The sequence below is a fragment of the Phragmites australis genome, chromosome 12 (genome assembly GCF_958298935.1).
Source record: "Phragmites australis chromosome 12, lpPhrAust1.1, whole genome shotgun sequence".
In the NCBI taxonomy this organism is placed as follows: Eukaryota; Viridiplantae; Streptophyta; class Magnoliopsida; order Poales; family Poaceae; genus Phragmites; species Phragmites australis.
Window position 1 is genome coordinate 26,942,330 of NC_084932.1, and position 23,045 is coordinate 26,965,374.

General features: G+C 43.1%; 1 protein-coding gene across 1 annotated transcript; it reads left to right on the forward strand.

Moving 5' to 3' along the window:
- Window positions 1-21,322: 21,322 nt before the first annotated feature.
- Window positions 21,323-22,792, forward strand: LOC133887097 (uncharacterized). The gene has a single exon (XM_062327014.1). It carries the CDS (start codon window positions 21,400-21,402, stop codon window positions 22,711-22,713), a length of 1,314 nt encoding a protein of 437 aa, XP_062182998.1. The 5' UTR covers window positions 21,323-21,399; the 3' UTR covers window positions 22,714-22,792.
- The last annotated feature ends 253 nt before the right edge of the window (window positions 22,793-23,045 follow it).

Below are 23,045 nucleotides of genomic sequence, written 5' to 3' on the forward strand. Positions count from 1 at the left end.
CCAAGGTGAGCCCGATGCCAGAAGCTGATGGCAACTCGAATTCAGCAATAACTACTGCTATACTGCACTAGATGTTAGGCTTGACATGTAGATAAAGTGATAATTTGATAAACTCAAGCACACTTTTACAACAGAAATCATGTGCTCAGTATTCAGTAATGTGCTAAGCCTCTGGTATTTTGATGCAATTCATCGTTTATTCGTTTTGGTTGTTCCTCAATTGAAATGAGTAGCCATTATATCTAACAAAATCTGAAGCCATATATGCTGCATTGTTTTAGCTAGAATATAAAAAGTGTTGTAGGTTCTGAAACTAGAGGCTTAGCTCGATCATTTAGATCAACAACAATCATGTGCTCAGTATTCAGAAATCTGCGGCCTCTCTGATGACTCTAGTAACATGCAAATATGTATTGGTAACTAGCTAAATATTTGAGGGTCTTCTTATGGTTTGTTTTGCATGAAACTTTTACGAATGGTACTGAATATGATCTTTTCATTTTCTTTCAGCAAGTGAGCAATGTCGACTCCTGGCACTAGTGGATCTCAAGTGGCTGGGGCTAGTGCACGTGCAACTGCAGTGGCATCTGGCTCAGCAGAGCAGCCAACTAATTCAGCTGCACCTCCATCCAATTCAGCTGCTGCAGGTACTGAAGATGTGGTAGAGATAGGGGATGACGTTGCTGTTGGTAGTAAAAGAAAGCTAAAATCTGTTGTTTGGCAAGAGTTTGATAGGGTTAAAGTAAATGGGGTTTGGAAAGCAAAATGCATGTGGTGTAAGAAATTGTTAGGAGGAGAGACTAGAAATGGTACAAATCACTTGCGTGGGCACCTTGAGATTTGTTCGGACAGAGCTGTTAGAAAAGGGTTAAAACAGTCCTCTCTTAAATTATCTGCAAACCCACAAGATGGGACAGTTACTTTAGAGAAATACACCTTTGATCAAGATATAGCTAGGAAAGAACTTGCATTAATGATCATTGTCCATGAGTACCCTCTTTCTATGGTGGACCATGTTGGATTTCGCAAGTTTTGTGCTGCGTTGCAACTAGCATTCAAAGTAGTGTCTAGAAACACAATTAGGAAGGACATCTTGGATATGTATGAAGTGCAAAAGCAATCTATGGTGAAGTATTTCAGGAAATTAAATTCTCGTGTTGCTGTTACTACAGACTTGTGGACAGCAAACCACCAGAGGAAAGGCTACATGGCAGTGACAACCCATTTTCTAGATGATGATTGGAGGCTGAAGAGTTTCCTTGTTAGGTAATAATCAGGTTGTACTTACATGTTGTTGTACTTACATGAACAATTATATTCCTGATGATATATGTTTTTTACTTATATTCTTGTTGTACTTATATATGTTGTTGTACTTATATTCTTGTTGTACTTATATATGTTGTTGTATTTATTTTTGTAGGTTCATTTATGTTCCAGCCCCACATACAGCCGAGGTTATAACTGATGTTCTTCATGAAGTTCTCCTAGATTGGCATATTGAGAGGAATCTGTCCACTATAACTCTTGACAACTGCAGCACCAATGATAATCTCATGAAGAATATGACCGGCAATGATACTCTCAAGAAGAGTATGACTGCTATGGAAGGCAAGTTGCCACTCTCCTCTTGTATGTTGAAGGGTAAATTAGTACATATGCGATGTGCTGCACATATTCTAAATTTGATTGTGAAAGATGGAATGAGTGTCATGGAGAAAGGAATTGATAGTGTGCATGATAGTGTTGCATTTTGGTTAGCCACTCCTAAAAGACATGAGAAGTTTGAGAAAATGGCAACACAAATGAAAGGTAAATATGAAAAAAGAATAGCTCTTGATTGTAAAACTAGATGGAACTCCACTTATATCATGCTTAGCACTGCACTATTGTACCAAGATGTTTTTGAACGCCTTGCTGCTCGTGCTCCTTCTATTCCAACTCTAGAAGATTGGCAGTTTGCTAAAGATCTTTGTGATAGACTGAAGTTGTTCTATGATGTTACTGAGCTATTGTCAGGCACTAGTTATGTCACAGCCAACCTTTTCTTTCCCAAAATCACCAATATTTATTTGGCTATTAGGAAGTGGCAAAGTAGTGATATCCCTGAGGTAGAAGAAATGTCTACTAAAATGAAAGAAAAATTCAACAAATATTGGTCAGATGTACATGGTTTGATGGCTGTTGCTGCTGTCCTAGATCCTAGGTATAAGCTACACTTGTTAAATGCTCTTTTCCTCAAAATTCTTGGGTGTGAAAGTACCGCTATTGATGCTGTTCAAAATGTGAAAGACTTGTTATACAATTTGGTTTTGGAATACCAAGATTCCATGGAGGATGTGGCCACAACAGATGGTGCTCGAAGTATGCCAACTAGTGCTCCTTTTCAGACGGTAGATGAAGACTGGATTGACACTTTTGATGATTACATGTCGAAGCAACCAGCTGTGACCTCCACTTATGTGCGCACAGAGTTAGATTTGTACTTGGAGGAGCCTCTGCTGCCTAGGACACAAGAGTTAGATATTATTCAGTGGTGGCAACATGCAGGGCTCAAATATCCAACTTTGCGAAAGATTGCACGTGATGTCCTTGCAATTCCTGTGACAACGGTGGCATCCGAGTCGGTCTTTAGTACTGGAGGGAGAATCATTAGTCCACACCGTAGCAGGCTTGCACCATCAATGGTAGAAGCGCTTATGTGTATGCAAGCTTGGTCTCGTGCCGGCATGTTAGGTAAATCTAGTGTCTAATTGCAGTTCAATATTTTCTTTATTTCCTATAAGTTAAAGCACTAATTTGTGAATGATTTGCCAATGCAGGGCCTCAGTCGACTTCTGTTAGTGCTTTGATGACATGTCTAGATGAAGAAGATGAAGCAATGGTACTATTTTTATTTAATTTCATTTGTGAACTGATAAGTGATTCAACATTCAGCCATTAAACTATTCTCCCTATTTTTACTTTGCAGGATCAACCTGATTCATCCATTGTTGATTGATACAAGTATTACCAAATGAAAATGAAGGCCTCAGCCCCCAAGTTGCTTTTCTACTTGGTCTAAAAACTCATGTATTGTAATAATGTTCTTATTTTGTACTTGCTTATTTCATTATTTGGTTCAAGATTCCTTGCTGCTGTTGCAAGCTGGACTATATCTATGTCTTGTTGGTGCTTTGGTGCTCTTTCTGGTACTCTGGTGGATTTGTATGTTCTGTTCCATGATGCCACCCGGATTGTCATAGACTCACAGTAGACAGTGGACTTGTGGCATTCAATGTTGTCATTTGCTATTTTACTCATTGTGGACTTACTATATGTTGTTATGTTGCTGCCATGTATTCATGTATTTATTTGTTGCTATTCTGTATGATTGTTGTAATCATATTGTCGTATATCTATATGCTGTCTGTTTTTCTATTGTTTTTCGGGTTTCGGGGACCCGTCGGGTTCGGGGCCGGGTGGGGATTTGCACCCGAAAGACAATTCGGGGCCGGGGCGGGTTTGATTATCGGGTTTCGGGTTCGGGTCCGCAGGTGCTCCACCCGACCCTGACCCACCCCGTTGCCATCCTTAACCCCATCTCATACCCATGCTCTAGCAAGAAATACTTAAGCCTATCATATCAAGCCCTAGGTGCTTGCTTAAGCTCATACAAAGCTTTCTGAAGCTTGTATACTCTATTTGGATAATTGGGATGCTCAAAACTAGGGGGTTGCTTCACATAGACCTTTTCCTTTATGAAACCATTTAGGAAGGTATTTTTGATATCCATTTGATACAACTGGAACTCTTTGGATGCCGCAAATGCAAAGCGGATCCTAATGGCTTCTAGTCTAGCTACCGGTGCAAAGGTCTCTCTAAAGTCTATCCCCTCTATCTGAGTGAAACCTGAAGACACAAGTCTAGCCTTGTTTCTCACTACAGATCCATCCTCCCTTGTTTGTTTTTAAAAACCCATTTGGTGCCTATGGTGTGAACATTTGGGGGTTGCTCTACAAGGACCTAAACTTGGTTTCTCTCGAAGTTTTCTAATTCCTTATGCATGCATTGACTCAATTTGAACCATATAAAGCATTTCCAACATCATGGAGCTCAAAGGAAGCAACAATTGCAGAATCAGTCAAATGAGCATGAGAAGCGGATTTGGACCTAGTTACCCTCTCATTAAAATCTCCGATCATCATGTGTGGAGGGTGTCACCGCTGAATGTGTTGAGAGACCTCACACCGTGAGAGAACCTCCCCCTCAAATACAGCTGGTGCAGGCTTGAGAGCAGCTGAAATGGAAGTAGAGGCTACAAGACCCTTTGCTAGAGTCAAAGAAACAGGACCAAGCTATGGAGCAAGTGTGGTCGAGGGAAGCAATGGATCATCCTCGTCATCACCGAGAGCTGGAAGGTCACAATCTACAAAGATGCTCTCGCTCATCTCTTGATCACCTGCACACTCAAGAATAGGGCTACCACAAGGGTTTGATTCATCAAAGGTCACATCACATGACTCCATGATAGTGTTAGTGTCAAGATTAAAGACCCTGTAAGAATGACCATAAAGAGAATACCCCAAGAAACTCCCGTCGGAAGAATACGACTCGAACTTGTCAAGATTGCCACACTTTAGGATGAAACATCGACAAACAAAAGCTCTCAAATGGAAAACCTTCGGCTTCCTCCCAAAGCGCAACTCATAAGAAGTCAAATTCAAGATCGAGCGCAAGAAAATCCGATTGGAGATGTAGCAAGCTGTGCTAATAGCCTCTGGCCAAAACTTTCTATGAGTCATATGCTCATCAAGCATCGTCCTAGCCATCTCCACCAAAGTATCCTTTCTCTTAACCACGCCATTCTATTGAGGAACACGTGGGGCAAAAAAATTATGCTCAATGCCATGCTCAAGACAAAAAGCATAACAGAGATAGTTCTTGAAATCGATGTTATTATCACTGCGAGTTGCTTTCAATGCACCAGGGAGTTCCTTGAATAATCTCAAAGCCAAGCTTCGAAATTGTGAGAACACTTTATCCTTACTTACAAGAAAGAAGACCCAAGAGTAGTGAGAGTAATCATCGACAATGACAACTACATACCACTTCCCACCTATTGAACAAACCCGGGAAGGACCAACATTGTCCATATGAAGAAGTTATCTCAGTCGTTCAGTCATCATCAGATTGATTGGTGGGTGAGAGACGGCAACCATCTTGCCATGCTGACACGGAGCACAAATAAGGTTCTTCTCAAACTAGAGCTTGGGCAATCCTTGGATCACGTCTATGGCACTCAAAAGAGTAAGAAAATCAAAACTCATGTGCCCTAGTCTCCTATATCATATCCAAAGCTCAGAAGAAGGTTGAGCAATCAAACAACAAGAAGAACCACGAGATATAGAAAAATCAGCTCTAAAAACTCTCCAAACACTGGAAATCCGACAAATCAAAGCGCTTGTAGAATCAAGAACTCGAGAAGTATCGCGTTTGAAACACACTTCTAAGTCCTAATCCAACAACTAAGATACAGACATAAGATTGTATCCCAGATACTCCACCAAAGCCACATCCTTGAGAGTGAAACTCTCATTCACCCTTACCATACCTTTGGCTTTCACCCATCCCTTTCGATCATCCCCGAAAGTGATGTACTCGTGTCGCTTTGTCGGGGTGAGGCTGGAGAACCATGATGCATCTCTAGACATACGGCAAGAACAACCGGAGTTGATAAGCCACTTGTTTTCCAGGCCTCCGCCGGCCACCTACATATGAGAAGAATAGTAGGTAGAGGGCTCAGTACTGGGGTTAGTCATAAATCTCTTGGGAATCCAGTACTGGGTCATCCGTCCTGAAGGAATGAAAGCATGTGCATGCAAATCAACACTAGTATGCTGGGAACGAGAGCCACGATGAAGAAAGTGTGATCCATCAAAATGAGGGGACTCAAAGCCTCTTACACGTGGATCAAAATTATATGAGTCATGGTAAAATTCACATCGGGCATGTCTTCTAGGAGGAAACTAAACGACACTAGAAACTCATGGGTGAGAGTGAGGAAAAGACTCATGTACACTAACAAAGGGGTGATACATGTCCCGAGTACTCAACTACCACTCACACCGCTCATCTCTCCTACGACGAAAGTAAAACCCAACCAAGTGGCCATTTCTCTAGCAGTAGGTACAGTGGTAGCGTCTCTCAGAAACTCGATTGTCGGTCACTCTGGACTCTCTCATCTTGGGTTGTGGAGCTCTCTTGGGTTGTGACGTGGCTTTCTTCTTTGTGGGTTGGAGTGAGTTTCTCGGTTTCTAGGGTAGTAGGTGTGGTGAACATAGTCTTACTCTCTCCATTGTAGGTCATCCTCTCAAACCCCAACCTAAGAGCCAAACCCACCTTATCAGCACACATCTTGGTCTTGTCCAACATCAAGTTCATTTTCCCTTGCCCTCTGAACATTTCTCCACTAGAGAAAGAAGGTATTCATTCTCATCCAAGAGTTTCTGAACTTGCTTTCTAACCCAACTGAGTTTGTCTTGAAAGACTATGCAGGTGGAACTGTTCGGCTGCACATCCTTCGAACACCCATTACTCTCCAATCTAGATTCTAGCTCCTTAAGGCGTTCAGTTCAACATCCTTTGCAAGCAAAGGACAATTCTTATAAGCGCCTAAGAGAGTAGACCTAGACTCCTCCTCAAGGAGCTTCTTCTCGGCACTCTCAAGCTGACTGATGACTTGAGAATGCACATTCTGAAGCTCAGCAAGTTTAGCCATGACAATTAAGCAACTCTCACACTCCTCAACATCAGTCCTAGATCTAAGCAATGCAAGTTCAGTAGACACAGACTCATACTTAGGCCTAAGCTCCTTCAACTCACGCACAACTTTCTTAAGTAACATATTCTGGCTAACGAGAGCATCATTTAAGGTATCGATTTGGATGGTAGTAGATTAATTGACATGGTGAAAGACCAGTAAGAGCTTAGAACTGACATGTAATACATTTTTCCAAAACCTATCAAGATTTAGTAAAAGGAACCAAAGGCAAACAAAACTTCAATGTGAACTTCTACTGCAGATGGGTTCAGTGGAGAGGAGAGGGTTGGGGAGGGAGACTTGCCTAAGGCGGCTGGGAGGATTGTGCAGATTGGCCGAAGGAGCTAGCGAGGGAGGTGAGACTCGTGCCGGTGGCGGTGTCCTGCGGGGAAGGAAGGCGCGGGCGAGGGAGGTGTTGGATCGATCTGGTTGGTGCCAATGGCGATGCCGCGGTCGTTGGGTGCGGGCGTGCTGAGGTTTCTTGGCCTCCTAAAGCAGTCGAAATTAGGCCCTAATGCACCATTGTTCGAGCTCGACGAGCGCAACGTGGTGTGGCTAGCGGGTGGCGGTCAGGATGGGTGGGCTGCCTCGCCGGCGACCGAGGCACCACCGCAAGCGAGGCACGAGGCGTCGCACGCACACTGGGCCGCAGAGCTTCGGACTGTCCTCCCTCCTCACCGACGATGGTGGCGGTGGAAGACCCTGCTGCGGGCGGCGATGCCATGGTGCGGACGATGGCATGGTGGATAGCAAGGGCGGCGGCGTGGAACAGCGACAAGGATGTTGACGTGGTTGTGCGGGACTCGGCGGTGCGTGGGCGAGGGAGGCGCGGTGGAGAGCGAGGGCGGCGCAGAGGAGGTGGACGATGGTGTGCGGTGGAGGGTGAGGACGGCGCGCTGGAGGGTGAGGGCGATGCAGAGGAGGTGGACAACGGCGGTGCGGTGGAGGGCGAGGGCGGTGCGATGGAGGACAAGAGCATAGAGGTGGCGGCGTGTAGGAATGGGGAGGTGACGCGACACGATGATCGGATGCCGCAGAACAAATAGGTGAACCGTGGAATGGATCGTAGTCGTTCGATGGTACAAGGATTCAGGGGTGGACGTGGGGTTCAGGATGGGCGTGGGATTCATGGGACTCAGTGTGGATGTATGACTTATTAGAGACTTTTCAAGTAGTAGAGATTTAATTGAATTTTCTACATTGAGGGCTTCCCCTGTTGTATTTCTACAAAAACAATGTTCCAAATGAAGCATTACAAAAGCATAATTTATCAGAGCTGCCAAAATGGCTCACGATCCCCAAATTGCATACTGTTAGTAACTAGGAATAGACAGGATCCATCAAAAGATTTAACATCCTACTTACAATAAAAAATCCTTTCAAAAAACTTCCATTCAGTAAAAGAAGACGAGCACTTTGCCACCGACGTTCTTCCTCCTGGCTTCTTCATGATCCATGATGCTACCAGAGGTTATCAGGATGATATACCCAAACTGCACGTCAAATAATGAGAAGCGATTAAATTATGAGATCAAACTGCACCATGCATACAAATTGTCAAACTAATTTTTGATGTGCAATAATTGGTATGGTAAAAAACAGATCTGATGGGATGGAAGCAGCTTGGCTATCAAGTTCTCAATCTCCTTCACACCAACAGAATCGAGGGTTAGAAACAGAATCAAAAAATGGAAGGTGAAGAACATGTGGTCCGAGTTGGCATGTATGATAGAGGGATGATGCCGATTTATTTATGGTGGTGGGGTAATGACATTGCTAGTCACTATGTGAAAAATGAACATCGGTGACGGATGATAACCTTCATGGGTGACAGATTCTGCACTCATCATCTCGAACGCGTCACTGATGGGTCGTCATTAGGGATGGGTAACGACCCGTCACTTATGAGCTTATAGGTGATGAGTCATAACTATGATCCATCATTGATATGCGCCTCACATGTGCTTGGAACCTTCATGGGTGACAGATTCTGCATCCATCATCTCTAACGCGTCACTGATGGGTCGTCATTAGTGATGGGTAACGACCCGTCACTTATGAGCTTATAGTTGATGAGTCATAACTATGATCTGTCATTGACATGCGTCTCCCATGTGCTGGGAAGAAAGACATAAGTAATGGGTAACCTCGTTACCCGTCTCTTATATGAACACATAAGTGATGGGTAATACTTCTTACCCGTCACTTATGTGTAGGTTACCCTGCAGGAATGTCCTGTTTCTTGGCTGCATTCTAGAGCATAGCTATGATTTGGTAGCCATCTTCTCCCTGCAAACAATAGCAATGCATCCAAATCTATATCGACAAACACACTTATATAAGAACTCACTTCATCATAGAATCGCAAAGATTATAAAGTTCTAATCAATTCATCACATAAGACCTCTCAACCTAGGGTTTCTATAGTGTAACTCGCCGTGTGGGTTGATGACTTTAGATATCATGAACTTAGCGATCCGTTGTCGAGTCCTTGGGAGTGCACCGTCGTCGAAAAAACAAGCCTGATAATCTTGCATAATTTGATGCGTAACCAATGTCATGTTATCATGGAATTAAACTAATTATTGAAATTAGTTATGAATAATCTTGTATTGAACTTACATCTGGGGATTTTATATCCTTTCCTTGGATTGTGAGGAGTATGTTCCACGCAACATAGAATCCGCATGTGTTACCCGGTGGTTGTTGGTAGCGCTACGGAAAGGAAAATTTATGTTTAGATCAAAAGGAAAAAATAGCAACAAAGAGCATTTGGTAATTTGTTTCGTAGCATTTACCGTGAATCCGGTCTTGTGTGTTAGTCTGCGGCTGTCTTTCGCGTAGTAGTCAGGATCAACTCGAAGGTACTTGTCAAAAGCCCTGCATAAATTGAGATCAATTAGTGAACATTTGAATATTAGAAAAGTTAAATATGTAAACTAAGCCAGGTAGAATTTACACGTCGAGGAGTCCTTTTAGAGAGCTATAATCACGTTCTCCAGAATTGATGAGTCGAGGTACCACACCAAGTTCCACTTGAGGCAAATGACCAGTAAAATCCAATGGCCATTGGTGTTGTGGGCGCCCAATAGGTAGTCCATTTTGGAATATTGTTGCTATTGGAGCAAGAGTTCGTCTTGCTCCAGCAAGTACGGTGAGAGTTTATTCTAAGGAGGAGATTCAAGCTTAGAGATGAAGTTTCAGAGGAAGGAACACCACAAATATATTGATAGTAAAAATATGGATTGGACCAGGGGGAGTATCACAGGAAAACTTGTGATTGTGCTCCTCCATGCTGTCTTGGGCGGGCTCTCTCTGACCTCTTCTTCCAGGTGACCACGACCCCTTATTTATAAGGTAGTACGTAGCTTGTACAAGTTATCACGATGTACAAATATCTAGGATCTGGCTGAATTACTGGGCGTTATCCTGAATAACTACATTTTACTCTACATAAAAGATCAATATCTACCGTGGTAACTATTTTGGTGCCTGCCCCCTGAGGGGTGAGCCGGTTGCCGATTACGGCCCGGCGCCGCTCTGGCGGAGGTGTCAGGACGACTTGCATTGTGTTGGGGTGTTAGGATAAGCACCACTTGCACCAGCATTAATTGTCCATCACCTCGCATCAGGTCAGCTGCAAAGGGGTGTCCTTTCTTCCCTGATATTATCTCTAGAGGTCGGCTGCATCTTTAGGCTTCAGTAGGCCGCATAGGCACCGGAGAGGCGGTCCAAAGGGGTCCGCAGCCTCAGGGGATAAGGCATCCTGCTGAGTTCGAAGGCCAAAGGCTCTGTGGGGAGTTACTGTAGCTTCGAGTCTTCGAAGCGCCACGTACGTGCCGGAGAGGCGGACCAAAGGGGTCCGCAGCCTCTGGGGATAAGGCCTCCTGCTGAGTCCAGAGGTCGAAGGCTCTGGAGGGACCTTTGATTGCAATCGTCAACCATTATCCTCAAGCTGGTCTATTTTCCCCCAATAGTTGCATTTTCTTGGCCATATAGTCCACAACATAATCACTATAAAGTTGGATGACCGAGATTGAAATGGTCTCACGGTCAAGAAATTCGATGGGCTCCTTGTTCTTCTTTGTTTTATTGATCAAGTGTCTACATATAAGAATATAGTTAAATTCAAGACTTAGTGGTATTAATTAATGAATGTCCAGTTACAATGTGAAGATCCGTAATAACGATTCGTCAATAGCATCAAGGTTGAAGAGGTTATATAAGTCATTGAAACCTACAAGGAAGTAGCCGCCTTCAATTACTAAGTGACGTCATTTGTACTCTACAACTATGGATTGAGCCTTGATGTCTCTAGAAGTCTGCATGTAGTAATTATGCAGGTCGACACATGCTTGTCCCACCCTTGTTAGGTCATCTACCATCATCAAGGGCTTCCCATATTGGAATTTCGTGTGGGTACTAGTCCATGATGCTCCAATGTTTGTGGACTTCTTCACCGGTACAATAGCCTTTGACTTCTTCGGTAGGTGCTTCTTAGAGCTAAAAGGATCAAATGGCCCAAGAGGTAGGGTGAATTGGGCACTATTTAAAACTTCTACCAATTTCTAGAACAAGAGGTAACCTTAACCTAGATTAAAGGAAATGCGACTACATGAGTAAGCTAAGAGAAGGCAACAAAAAACAAGCAAGCAAAGATACAAAGGAAATGCGGAAATGAAAGCTTGCAAGATAGTAAATGCTCAAAGTAAATATGGGAATGTAAAGAGATGGGCAAGAAGACATCAGATTTTTTCCCGAGGTATCGAGGAGTTGGCACTCCCCCTAGTCCTTGTTGGAGCATCCACCAAGGATATTACTCCCCCTTGAGCCACCAAGACTCAAGTGCTCCCTCATGATTGCCACTTCTCCATCTCTGGATTGACGAGCATCAAACCAAGTACAAGCTCCTCTCGGGGCTCCCACAAGAACTCTAAGAGCTCATCGAGAACACCTCCAATCACCAAAGACTGGTTAGGTGTTGCCAACCACCAAGAGTAACATGCCAATTGCTTCACTTGACCAGGATCAAGCCTAGATTATTGCTAGATGCACACTTGCTACTCTCCAAACACTAATGATGTCTTTAACCTTCAATTAAGAACTTGCAAATCAACTCAAGTGCTCTCTCTTGCTTCTTGATGACACACACAGTGTATAAGCTCCTCCAGGTTCACAAGAGATCAAATGAGACCAAGTGAGGGGGTATTTATAGGCTAAAGATAAAAAATTAGTCGTCACCTAACTGCCCCCTTTTTCTGTGAATGCCGAAAGGTCCGGCGCACACAATCTCCCTACACCGGACCATCCGGTGTTAACTCCACTGAGAAAGTAGCCGTTAACTATGTCATTAGCTGTTGATACCCCGGTGTATCTTCTGGCCCAATGCCGAACCATGCTGCACATTGATCCACGCCAGTTAGCCTTCTACAACCCTCTCTATATGAAACACTCCGGCGTATATTCCAGTCTTATGCCGGACCATCTGGCATGTACAATCACAATGAGACAAGTGGTCCAACATCTATGTAGAAAAAGCTCTAGTGTGCACAAGATTCATCACCGGACCATCCAGTGTGGACTTCAACTTTTTCAGAACATGTGTCCCCTAAGGAAAAGCTCTGGTGTTCGCAGGTGTTGATTGCTGGACCATCCGGTGTGCATAGCAAGGTTTTCTGTCCTGGTCCAAAAATACTCCGGCGAGTTCAGACCTCATATCGTCGGATCATTCGACGTGTTAAAACCTTTTTGAACTCATCTAATTCAACCATTCTTGAGTTCTAACTTCTCAACAACTCAACCATGGGCTTCTCTGAGCTACTTAGTGCTAGTATTACACAACTGTGCACCAACCATGTCTAGACTCACCAAGGTCAAGCTACAACTCTTAGCCCCTCTTTATAGTATGATAAAAAAACTAATAAAATAAGATATATACTACTCTAAGTGTCATTCATCTCCTTGTGATACTTAGAACTAGAAGATCCTTAATCTTGATGCACAAGTCCTTTGATCGTCCATATAATCACCTTAGGGACCAAGAATACCCAAGCATCATTGTGAACTAAATTTTGATACCTTTGAAAACACACTTGTTAGTCACAATGATATGATTCTCATTCATCACTGAAACATTTACCACTTACCTAGGGGCCTAGATGCTACAAGAGCCTTTCTTCCCGACTCCCTTTTCCTTCTTCTTTGGGCTCTTTGGGGGAGACAGAATTGGAGCAGGAAGCGAGGCTGCCGGATGTGAAGAAGAAGGCAGTGAAGTCGGCTTCTCTGGAGGAGGAGAAGGCAGTGAAGCTGTCTTCTTTGGAAGTGAGGGGCACATCGATGGTGCACTTGAAGCTCGTCTAGATTGAGATGCACTGGAGACCACGATGTCGCCCCTCTTCCACTGGATCCTTTGACGAAGAGCTTCACCCAGAGTTATGACTTCATCATTGGGGGGAGCTCCAACACATGATCAGTGGCATTGCTATGTACCATGTTCACCTTAACCATGGCATAGCCAGCACATATCGGGACCGTATGTAAGATATGGACATCTCGAAGCACCTGGCCCCTTGTAACCTCAATGTAAAACCCACCAGGCTTGATTACAAGGCTGCAGGGTATAGGCCCTTCTAATAGGTCAATCGTATCTGGCTCAGTCATGGCGGCTACTGGTTGATTGGTCTCTTTGGAAGCACAGGTACTCTTCCATGCAGTTCTGGGGCTAGCCTCCTCTGAGATGGAAATCTCTATTCCCTGTGTTGCAAATAGTTGCATGATGTTTGCATTAAATTTCTGGGTGATGTCTTGTGTCAATGCATCAACGTCCACTCTTCTTGTATATTCTGAGGTCTTCGGGAAAGCCGTATTTCCTGCCCTAAGAACTAGATACACCTCGCACTCGACCTGAGTGCTCTGGGTTTCCCAATGTCGCTGAGAGAACATCATGTTCCCTGACCCCGGTGAAAGAACCTTGGTTAGCTTCGGCTGTCTTTTCTTTTACTTTTTCTGCAATTGACCCAGTTTAACTATTTCTAAATGTGATTTCTCTGCTTTCGGACAGCTCACCCCTTGCACGCAAATATGACTACAATCGTCCCGGGAATTGTAACCAAGAATCCTCGCGGCCTTCTTTAGCTAACTTTTCATCCTCTGCCTGACATTTCGCCCTTTTCCCCATATACCAGGTTGCACTGGTCCTGTGGTTGCGCTTGTTCCTAGCCTGAAGCTGATTGTTCTCCTCACTCTTCTTTTTGAACTGCTATGAGCTCTTCATCTCCACAAAAGCATCCCAATCTTCCGCTTTCAAGTGCTTGTGCGCCACCCCTTTAGCCAACTACCGATTAACATGCTTGCTCTTAAAGCTTCGGTGAAGTTCGAGATCGCTTTTATTTCTGCATTGACCACGGCGATCGGTTGGCGCTCACTCATGTTTTCAGGGTACTCTAGATACTCCTTGATGACATTATCAAACAAGTCCCTCTTTGCTTTGTCACTGAGGTCATCGAACTTAGTCGTTATTGGCACCCTCTCCCGAGCAATGAGCCATACGATCCTCCGAAATCTATTCAAGGCCTTTCCATCAGTAGGCAACCTATCAGCATCGATTCCTGTGACGGTAACCTTGTCCGTTGACCACTATGTTTGTGTCCTTGGCTTTTTGGCTCGTGCACCACTACCAGCTATCTGGCTTGGAGAGTGCGCTTCCTCCATCTAGAGAGAAAACAAGGGGAGTTGATATAAACAAAAATATTCCTCCATTTAAGAAGTATAAAATGTATTGACTCATATCAATACCTCTTTGGCGGGATTGCATTCGGAGATACTTGACTGACGTCGGCTCTCCCACTTGCATGAAACAGGGCTCGGGTTATGATACGAGCGCTGACTTTAGCTGCTATCGGAGGAGGATGTCGGGTGCGGGCTTGGGCTCATATCTGCCCCATCTTGTGCCTAGGTGTCCTTTAGTGTGAGCATCTTTTGTGCTTATGGTTTCTGAGGGGTACATGCCCTCTTCTGCTCTATGATACTTAATCGACCACTAGATTATTATTTATCTAGAAAAAACTGAGAATTTATAAACAATCTAGATGACACACTAGATCCTCTCAATTTTGGTTTCCAAGAAAGTGACAACAAACAGGGTAGAATCAAGTGTCGTATATTTTGTTCTCAATAGCAGAAAGAAAAGAAAGCAAGGTTAAGAACATGGTAATATCAGTCTAAGTACAAGAGATATAGGAAGACAGCTAATTTCGACAAATTCGTCTAACTACACGACATCAAAGTATGCTCAAGTACAAGAGGTGTAGAAAGGCCTGGACCACACTAACTTTATCGACACAAATCTTGCAGTGATTAATTGTTAGAAGATGGTTATTAATTATGTGTATGCTACTGTGCTAGCAGCTAGGTTTATGTGTGCAATAATGTGCTGTTACATACTTGAGGAAGCATAGAAGTGCATAAATATTAATTTTGATAGTAGATTGAGGAGTAAGGATATAGAGTGCACATATGGAAATTTATGGTGTCTCTCCCGCATACAACCATGTGAATTTGTTATTTTTTTCATAGTTATGAATAGTCACTTGTAGACTTGTTGAACGGCAGGCATTATATTGGAAAACTGAATTTCATGGAGCCTGGATTGAGAATATAACCATGCTTGGGAACTTCTATACTTGTCCAATGTCTCTCTCGAACTCCATGTATCTAATTTTGGCGGATAGATGTCACAATCCTACTTTTGCACTTGTGTTCACTTGTTTGTCCGAAAATAATGCATTCTTTTTTCTTTTGTGGAAAAGTTGTAGATATATGCCTAGCCAATATTATATGCTTGTCGAGTTTCATAAATATATCACAATAGAAATTAGTGATCAAAGTGGTATTTGTAAGACCGTGTCCATATCTATAACGACAAGTATTTATGACTAGATGTAGTAATAATACATATAGTTTACATCCAACAATATAAATACAGTTTTAAACATATTTATTGGTAAAGCGCTGAAAATTATAAAAGCACAGATTGTAGAATTTACAATAAAAAGGAATGATGCATACTATTTAGTGACCGAGGAACAAGGACTGAATAATATGATAAAAAATTGTCATCCTTTTTTCCATCTTTTTTACAAACATATCCATCTTTTCTTTCATCCTTTATTCGACCTCAGTGACAATCTTCATTCTCAGCTGCTTCACGCTCAGCTTTGTTTCTCCTTCGGCTCCTATATGAATCGGTGTTGTCAGGGAATCCCAATTTTCATGGAATGGAAACACCTATGTCACGCGTGCGACCCGGATGCTCTTTGTTTCCCAGATCTGAGGTCAGTATGTCTTTTCCTGAGATGGCTGAAATGATCATTGAATAGATTTTTCTGAAAGTTGCAAGATACTTTAAGTCACTTGCTCGATTTCTAGCTTCCTCAAGGTGACGGAACCAACGGACGAGCATAAGGCCCTTTCGCCTGTTTGGGATCTAGGAAAATGTTGTGGAGCTGTTCTCCCGAGCTGCCTACTCATCCTCCTTATCCCAATCCAACTCTTTGCGTGCGTACCCACTGGTGCCGAGCCTATGGGGGTTCCATTTTACGAACCATCTAAGCTAGTAATTTTCCAAATAATTTATTTTAATTTGCAAACTTCATATCTAAATATTCATATGAACTCCAAATGATATAAAAAAATTATGTAATTTTTTGGTTTAATATGTACTATCATGTGGTGTAGGTCTCATTTATGTAATTAATGTAACCCTAAATTAAATTTGAATATTTGACATATTTATTAAACTGAACTAAAACTAGCAAAATTCATAACTAATTCATACAAACTCTAAATTAATGAGATCAAATTTTTAAGTAAATTCATAACTAATTCAATTTAACATATTACATTGTAATATATAGGTACATAACAATTAAGTAACATCATACAACTTTAACAAGCAGCCCTTCTTGATGATCGACACGCAGATAGCAAGCGACTCGAGTCGAAAGTTGTTCTTCATTAAGGGCGATGCCATCTCCAAGAGGGTACTCATCAAATAGATTGTACTCTTCTTCGTCTATGATATTCTCAACTCCGATAATCCTTTTTTCCCTGAAGGACTACATGAAGCTTTAGATTTGTCAGATCTTGCACATAGAAGACCTGGACAACTTGCTTAGCAAGTACAAATAGTTCGTCTTTGTATGCGGCATGTTCGAGGTTGATAGTAGTGATTCTGTACTGGTCTACCTTAACACTTGAGAGTGTGACCCAACGGCACCGAAAGAGGGGGATCTTGAAATTTACATAGTTGAGTTCCCAAATCTTCTCTATGTACCCATAGTACACAGATCCATATTTGTCTTGGAAGGCATCTATACGCACAGTTGTTCTGTATCGTGTTTTTACTATCTCGTGCTCTGGTATAAAAGGTGTACCTATTTATGTCGTATGCTTCAAATTTCACGACTGTGTGACTTGTCCATCTTGCTAACCAGCCAATATTGTCCTCTGTTGAACTATTATTACCGAATCGCACTGCCAACCAATTGTTGAAAGTGCGGTCGTGCTGTTTTGTGATCCAAGCCTCCGTACGACCTGGATTCTCTATGCGTAGCACGTCCTTATGCATGTTGATTTGCGGAGATACTTCAATCATGTGTTGCAAGACCATGAAATGGGCTTTAGATAACATGGCAAAGTCAGCAATGATTGATTTCCTACCTATGATCCCCTTTCCATCCAGTCTCCCCTCATGGAGAGACATGGGCACACCTATTGGTTTGAGCTGCTCCATGTAATCGATGCAGAACTCGGCTAGCTCTTCGGTTGTGTAACCTTGGACAATGCTGCCATTTGGACAAGATCGATTCCGTACATACTTCTTGAGAATTCTCATGTACCTTTCAAACGGGTACATCTGACGTAGGAATACTAGACCGCATATCTTTATCTCTCTCACGAGGTGAACGATAACATGTACCATGATATGGAAAAATGACGGAGGAAAGTATATCTTAAGATGATACAGTGTCTTCACCACATCATCCTATAAAACATCAAGTACTTCGGGATCGATGACTTTCTGAGAAATTGTGTTGAAGAAGTAGCACAGCTTGGTGATTGTGTCTCGGAGATAGATTGGTTGGATATTTCAGATTACAACAGGAAGCATATGTGTCATTAACACATGGCAATCATGGGACTTCATGCCAACTAATTTCAAATCTTGCATCGAAACAAGTTTTGAGATGGTGGCGAAGTAACCGGACGGAACTTTCACACCATGCAAATACCGGAACAGTTCAGTTCTCTCAGCCTTTTTGAGATTATAGCATGCAGGAGGAAGCCTCGTTCTACCTTTTTTTGAAGGGCTCAGGTGCCAACTCAAGCCTGATCTTCATATAAACCAAGTCAAGCATTGTGTTGAGGTTGTCCTTCGTCTTGCCTGGAATATTAAGTAAAAGACCAATCAAGCTTTCGCACACGTTATTCTCTACATGCATGACATCGATGCAGTGGTGAACTTCAAGGTGCTGCCAATACGGTAGCTCCCACAATATCGATCTCTTCTTTCACATGCCACTGACATCCTTAGATTTTTTTTCTCCCCTTTCCAAACGCAACATCGAGATCTTTAACCATATTGTGCACCTCTTGACCACTGTAGTGCCTTGGACATAAATCTCTCTCTCATTCCGTCGAATTGTTCCTTCATATTGTGGTATGAGTGATACCTGTTAAAGAACCTATGATGGCACATGAACACCATTTTGCGTGAGTGGGGCAGTCACATACTTGCAGTACCATCTAAGCAATGAGGGCACGTCATGTCTATTTGCTTACTCTGACCCGAAGGTTACGTAGTGCAAGCAAATCATTGATCATGCAAAACAATAATGCGCGTATCTTGAAATTCTCTCTTTTGTACGCATCCCATACTTGTGCCCCTTAGATCTATAATGTTTTTAGATCTTCCATCAATGGTCTTAGGTATACATCAATATCATTCTTAGGTTGTTTCGAGCCTTAGATAAGAAGTGGCATCATCAAGTACTTCCGCTTCATACACAACCAAGGAGGTAGGTTGTAAATACTGAGAACAATTGTCCAAGTGTTGTGCCTGCTGCTCATGTTCCCAAAAGGATTCACCCCGTCTGTGCTCAAAGCAAACCTTATATTCCTCGGTTTTGTACCAAAGTCATCGAAGATCGTGTCGATTTTTCTCCACTAGGGAGAATCGGCAGGGTGCCTTAGCTTTTCATCTTGCTTGTGGCTCTCTGAGTGCTAGCACAACAATTTGGCATCTTTTTGATTCGCAAACAAATGCTTAAGACGCAGAATTAGAGGTAGATACCACACCACTTTAGCAGGAATTCCTTTCTTCACCTCGATGTTGTCTAATTGACTCTTATGCTTGTATCAGATGCTTTGCACGCTGGACATGAATGCAAGTCTGATAGATCTTTACGGTAGATGATACAGTCGTTTGGACATGCATGTATAATTTCTACATCCATCCCCAATGGACAAAGAACCTGTTTTGCTTCGTATGTGCTTTTTGGTAGCTCGTTTCCATCTGGAAGCATGTCCGATAAGAGTTCTAATAGCGCCATAAACTCTTGTTTAACCAACCATCGCTTGCTTTCAATTTAAGCAGTTCAAGCATGGATGACAACTTGATGTATTCCGGTTTACATACAGAGAACAATGGTTTCTCCGAGTCCTCAATCAAGCACATGAATTTGATAAAGTCTCTCTGAGTACTCAAGTTCATGTTTGCATCGCACAACATCTGATCCAACCTATCATCATCGTCTGCACCACCACAATCATCATCATCTGCACCAAATTGCTCGTCATCTTCTCTTCTTACGTCGACTTCAGATTCTTCGACAATACCAAAGTCTTCATGTAACACATTATGCTCTTCACCATGTTTGGTCCACACATGTGTAGTTCGATTTGAAGCCCCTAATGATCAAGTGCTCTTGGATCTGTAGGGTTGTGTTCTGTCTAAAAAAGGATCTTTCATTTTGACAATCACAACAAGGATAATATATAAATTCAACATCTTTCGTTTTGACGATCACAACAAAGACAATATATAAATCACCACCCTTTTCCAAACGATCCTCCTCGATATTTGCTAGAAAAACCATCACACCATCAAGATACCCTTGGTTCGTACGACAACCGTACATCCAACCACAGTCCATCTAAAATGTTTGAAGTAAATTAATGTCAAATTAACCTAATAAAAAAGAGCAATCAAGCTTTTGTCGAAAAAAAGGAGACACCATGCATGCATGAATGAACCATACAAATGACAATTATTTCATAAATAATTAATTATTACCATTATATTATATACATGAATAACTAAAAATAAGGGCAAACATTAATCCAAAACTTATCGTTGAATACTATATAGTTATTGATAATTTTATGTTTATATACCAAAAATCCAAAATTTATCTAGAACAATATATTAAAGCTAGCCATTTATAATAACACATAATTAAATCTTGATCTATACCAGGACAAATCTACATCATCTACATTGTTGTGCACTATTCTGCTAGCTCTCCAAACCAAATCTAGACTATCTAAAACAAATTAGAACATAATGCTTACCTTGGAGTAACAAACGCCAATAAATCTTCAAGTTTTCACCGAAATCTAACAATTTTTTTGGTCAAAATCATCGGCCTCTTCTTCCAAAAGTCGTGCACTGTTCTTCATTGTTGTGCATTATTCTGCTTCGATCTGGAGGTTAGAAATGAGTACTATTTTAACATTACAGACGGTTTTATGTTTAGAACCGTCTGTCTAAAGTGTCCCACCTTCCTCAGGCCATTTTCTCAGACGGCTCGTATTTAGAGCCGTCTGTATTAATTTTACGAACGATTCCTGTTTGAAGCCATTTATAATGTTTGTTTTATTACAGATAGCTCCAAATACGAGCCATCTGTATTAATAACACAGACATTTCTAAATGGGAAGCATCTGTAATTCCCACCGGTTCTGAACCCGTCTCATCCTCATTACAGACGGCTTTTTTAGCCCCATGTGATAATCTTTGTATAGACGGCTCCATAAAACTGTCTGAATAGTGACGTCCCACTAAATCATTTATGTAGTAGTAGGTGTCTTGTAAGTGCACATGTTTGAAAGATCAGTTAGTTGTGGATTGCTTTGAGCTTGATCTTCATTATGATGTTTGATTCGTTTAGAAAAAATTGGTTAATTTTGTATTTAAGTACTGGTCGTTTTCATTCATGGCATTGTGTTCAGGCGAGGAATAAGAGTAGTATCTGCAAAGACTGAGCAATAAGAGGATAGAGACAAATATGAATGGAGATGGTCAATTCCGACTAGGATTGGGCCAGGCCGATGCACAAGGCCGAGGTCGAGTCAGAAATTGCTTTGGAGGCCGATTCCGGCAAGGATTGGGCCAGGCCGGTCCTGGACTATAAATTTAGAGGGCAGACACAGGGCATAGCCGCGAGCTCACCCAATTCCGCGGGGCAGGCTCTATCTAGGGTTACAAAATTACAATCTTTTTCTGCGCCGGCGCCGCAGCAGCCGTGGCCGTCACCATGGAAGCAGCAACGGACGACGGCTCCGGATCCGGCTCCAGCGTCGGCTGCGATTGGTCCCGGTTGCCGGAGGACATGCTTGTCAACGTCCTGGGAGCGATGCACGTCGCCGACGCCGTCCGCTCCGGTGCCGTCTGCACGTCCTGGCACGCGGCGTACACCGCGTTCCGTCGCCACCGCGTCCCGTCGCCGAGGCAGCCCCCCTGCCTGCTCTATGCCAGCGACTTCGTCGACCCCGGCGACGCCGCGCTCCACTGCCCCGCCTCCGGCTCCACGCTCCGGATCCCCTTCCCGCGGGCCCCGCTCGCTCGCCGCCCCCTGCTGGGCTCTGGCCGCGGCTGGCTGGTCACCGCCGACGAGGCCTCCGACCTGCACCTCCTCAATCCCGTCACGCGCGCCCAGGTCGCGCTCCCGCCCATCACCGCACTCTACCACGTCAAGAGCTTCACCGATGAGCTAGGTGACCCCGTGTACAACGAGCATGGTGATCCTATGTACAAGGTCTACGAAAACCTGCTGAACGACCAGTGCAAGATCGACTTGGAGCCGACCATCCTGGACGCGCCCGACGCGTACTGTATGTACTACCGGGTCGTGCTCTCGGCCAGCCCTTCCGCCGGGCGCGCCTGCATCGTGTTGCTCCTGCACATGCCGCATGGCGAAATATCGTTCGCTAGGCTCGGCGACGAGCGGTGGACTGTGGTCAAGCGGAGCGACGACACGGGCCTCCCGTGGAGGTTCTTTTACACTGACGCCATGTACAACGACGTCGATGGCTTGTTCTACCTGCTCCGTCATGATGGCACAATGATCAGCTTGGAACTCAATGGACCTTCGCCAGTGGCCCGCCAAATACTTAGCTCGGCGCCCAAACCTGTCAGTTCAACCAAGTACCTCGTCCAGACACCGTCCGGTGACATCTTGCAAGTCTGGAGGGTTGGGGACTACGATGACCTTCCACCCGGCTACGAAGATGAAAAAGAGTTCAACACAACTGATCTGCAGCTCTACAAGGTTGACCTCGATCACGGAAAGGTCGAGATGATCAAAAGCTTGCCAGACTATGTATTGTTTCTTGGGTATAATGGCTCGATGTGCCTTCCAGTTAAGGATTTCCCCGGGTTGAAGTCCAATTGTGCTTACATAACCGCCGACTTCGAGGAGTATGTCGATGTCTCAAAGTCTAACCGACGAGAAATTGGTATTTGGAGTATGAAGGAGAAAAGCATGTCGAGCCTTGTTGATGTCTCACAATTTACTTGTCCTTGGTTGAATTGGCCATCTCCTATATGGATAAAACCCTCCTTTTTGTAGCTAGCGGAGGATGCTGACAAAATCGTTGTATTTCTTTTGATTCTGAATAATTGTTATTACTGTTTTTTCTATTCGAATAGTTACCACTAATCTTAGAAATATATAAATTTATTTGTAATTGTATTGTATCCTATGTACTTTTAATGGTAAATCTAAAAACATTAATTTCATTTTACCTATCTAATGTTTTATAAATTATCATTAGTTAAAGGCTTAGTAGTAAAGTCAACTATGACGATTGGTTGAAAACGGACTGGTTATCCATGTTACTATAGAATATATCTGGTTATGCAGTCCTTCGAGGTGCATTAATAATGCTATTGTCGCACATC